This window comes from Protomyctophum bolini (assembly GCF_963924005.1).
Source record: "Protomyctophum bolini genome assembly, chromosome: 24".
Lineage (NCBI taxonomy): Eukaryota > Metazoa > Chordata > Actinopteri > Myctophiformes > Myctophidae > Protomyctophum > Protomyctophum bolini.
The window spans coordinates 8299738-8302237 of NC_137885.1; the positions used below are offsets into that span (position 1 = coordinate 8299738).

The window sequence follows — 2500 nt, forward strand, 5'->3', positions numbered from 1 at the left end:
CCGCCTCCACCTATATCCAACTGGTAGACAGTTATTTTTAAAGCTTGAAAAGGTAAAATTCACAATTAGAGTCTCAGTCGAGAAATTCCATGCTAGATATGGCAACCCCTTTATATCACACTTCAATTACAACTTGGAAACTGTCAGGATCTGCCTTCTGTGGGTTGTGTTTGGTGTTCCTGACTCTTATTTTGAAGTGATGCTTTAATTGTGTTTCCTGTCCTCCTTTGTAGTAGTTTTTTGGTTCTTTGTTTCACCTGTGTCTTGTTTTTCCCCCAGCCAATCCTTGTGTTGATTTGATTTGAGTTCACCTGTGTCCTGTTAATCTTGTACCTATTTAAGCCCTGTGTTTGGTTTTGTTCCCTGTTGGATTATTGTATTGTCACCTGAGTTCCAAGTCTATGTTTTGTTTGCTAGTGTTTGCACCATACTGCTATACTAGGGGCTGTATTTTGCGTGTCTTAAGTACCAGGTCTTATTCCCTAACTTGAGTAAACTAAAGACCTGGAGGCGTGATCAATGCCATTTGGCTATTCTGAGTGGCCAAAGAGCATTGACCACGCCTCCAGGTCTTTAGTTTACTCAAGTTAGGGAATAAGACCTGGTACTTAAGACACGCAAAATACAGCCCCAGGTCTTTGTTTGAAAAAAGACTTCTAAGATCCCGACTTCCTTGCATTTGGGTCCTGCTTGAAAACCACCTCCTGACAGAAACACTCCCGAGCGATCAGTTGTAATTTAATTGAATTACTCTGCCTCACTTTCAATGTCCCAAGGAGGTATATATGGGTAGGCTATATTATACAAATGTCTATTTTGTAATCGTTTTATAGTTTTATTCCCGGTTTTCTTTTCTTTTTTCATTTCTTATTCCGTGTTATTCAAATTTATTTTAATTCTTATGTTTTTCCCCCCCTAGGACCCATGGGAGGGTGGGAGGGAGTTTTTCCTGTCTCTGTATCCCTATGGACAATTGATTTGAGTTGTTTTCCATCTACTCTCACTACACTGAATAAAGCAAACTTCTGGACTCTCATATAATACATGCTGTGTGTGTGTGCGTGCGTGCGTGCGTGCGTGCGCATGTACCTCCCCAGCAGTCTGCTGGTCGTCTTGGTAACCATCCTGGTGGTGGGGGCCATGCCTCCGTAGCTCAGCCGGAGGTCCTTGACCACGGCGGTTCCTTCGGAGAACGCCACGCTCATCCCCGACGTCACGATGCTGATGTCGTCCTCCCTGCGAGGAGACACCTTGTAGGCCCTGAAGTACTGGCCCTGAAACAGTTAAAAAACACCTTGTATAAGGCCCTGAAGCACTGGCCCTGAAACAGATAAAAAACACCTTGTATAAGGCCCTGAAGTACTGGCCCTGAAACAGATAAAAAACACCCTGTATAGGCCCTGAAGTACTGGCCCTGAAACAGATAAAAAACACCTTGTATAAGGCCCTGAAGTACTGGCCCTGAAACAGATAAAAAACACCTTGTATAGGCCCTGAAGCACTGGCCCTGAAACAGATAAAAAACACCTTGTATAAGGCCCTGAAGTACTGGCCCTGAAACAGATAAAAAACACCTTGTATAAGGCCCTGAAGTACTGGCCCTGAAACAGATAAAAAAACACCTTGTATAGGCCCTGAAGCACTGGCCCTGAAACAGATAAAAAACACCTTGTATAAGGCCCTGAAGCACTGGCCCTGAAACAGATAAAAACACACCTTGTATAAGGCCCTGAAGTACTGGCCCTGAAACAGATAAAAAACACCTTGTATAAGGCCCTGAAGTACTGGCCCTGAAACAGATAAAAAACACCTTGTATAAGGCCCTGAAGCACTGGCCCTGAAACAGATAAAAAACACCTTGTATAGGCCCTGAAGCACTGGCCCTGAAACAGATAAAAAACACCTTGTATAGGCCCTGAAGTACTGGCCCTGAAACAGATAAAAAACACCTTGTATAAGGCCCTGAAGTACTGGCCCTGAAACAGATAAAAAACACCTTGTAGGCCCTGAAGCACTGGCCCTGAAACAGATAAAAAAAGACCTTGTATAAGGCCCTGAAGCACTGGCCCTGAAACAGATAAAAACACCTTGTATAGGGCCCTGAAGCACTGGCCCTGAAACAGATAAAAAACACCTTGTAGGCCCTGAAGTACTGGCCCTGAAACAGATAAAAAACACCTTGTATAAGGCCCTGAAGCACTGGCCCTGAAACAGATAAAAACACCTTGTATAGGCCCTGAAGCACTGGCCCTGAAACAGATAAAAACACCTTGTATAAGGCCCTGAAGCACTGGCCCTGAAACAGATACAAAACACCTTGTATAAGGCCCTGAAGCACTGGCCCTGAAACAGATAAAAACACCTTGTGTAGGCCCTGAAGTACTAGTCAAATATCCCTCATCGCCGCTGTAGAAAAGGTGTCTTTTTCTAATTTGCGCCACCTCGTTAACCGCGAGCCCCTAACATCGACGTTCTGTTCAATCACCTCAGTCTGAGCCTC

General features: G+C 44.4%; 1 protein-coding gene across 1 annotated transcript in view; it reads right to left on the reverse strand.

Annotated features, from left to right (window-relative positions):
• xdh (xanthine dehydrogenase) overlaps positions 1-2500 on the reverse strand; it is a 36562-nt gene that overhangs the window by 22275 nt on the left and 11787 nt on the right. Inside the window, exon 14 of the mRNA XM_080758429.1 lies at positions 1090-1274. Within this exon, the coding sequence (XP_080614555.1) occupies positions 1090-1274 (185 nt within the window). The remainder of the gene's footprint in view (positions 1-1089; positions 1275-2500) is intronic.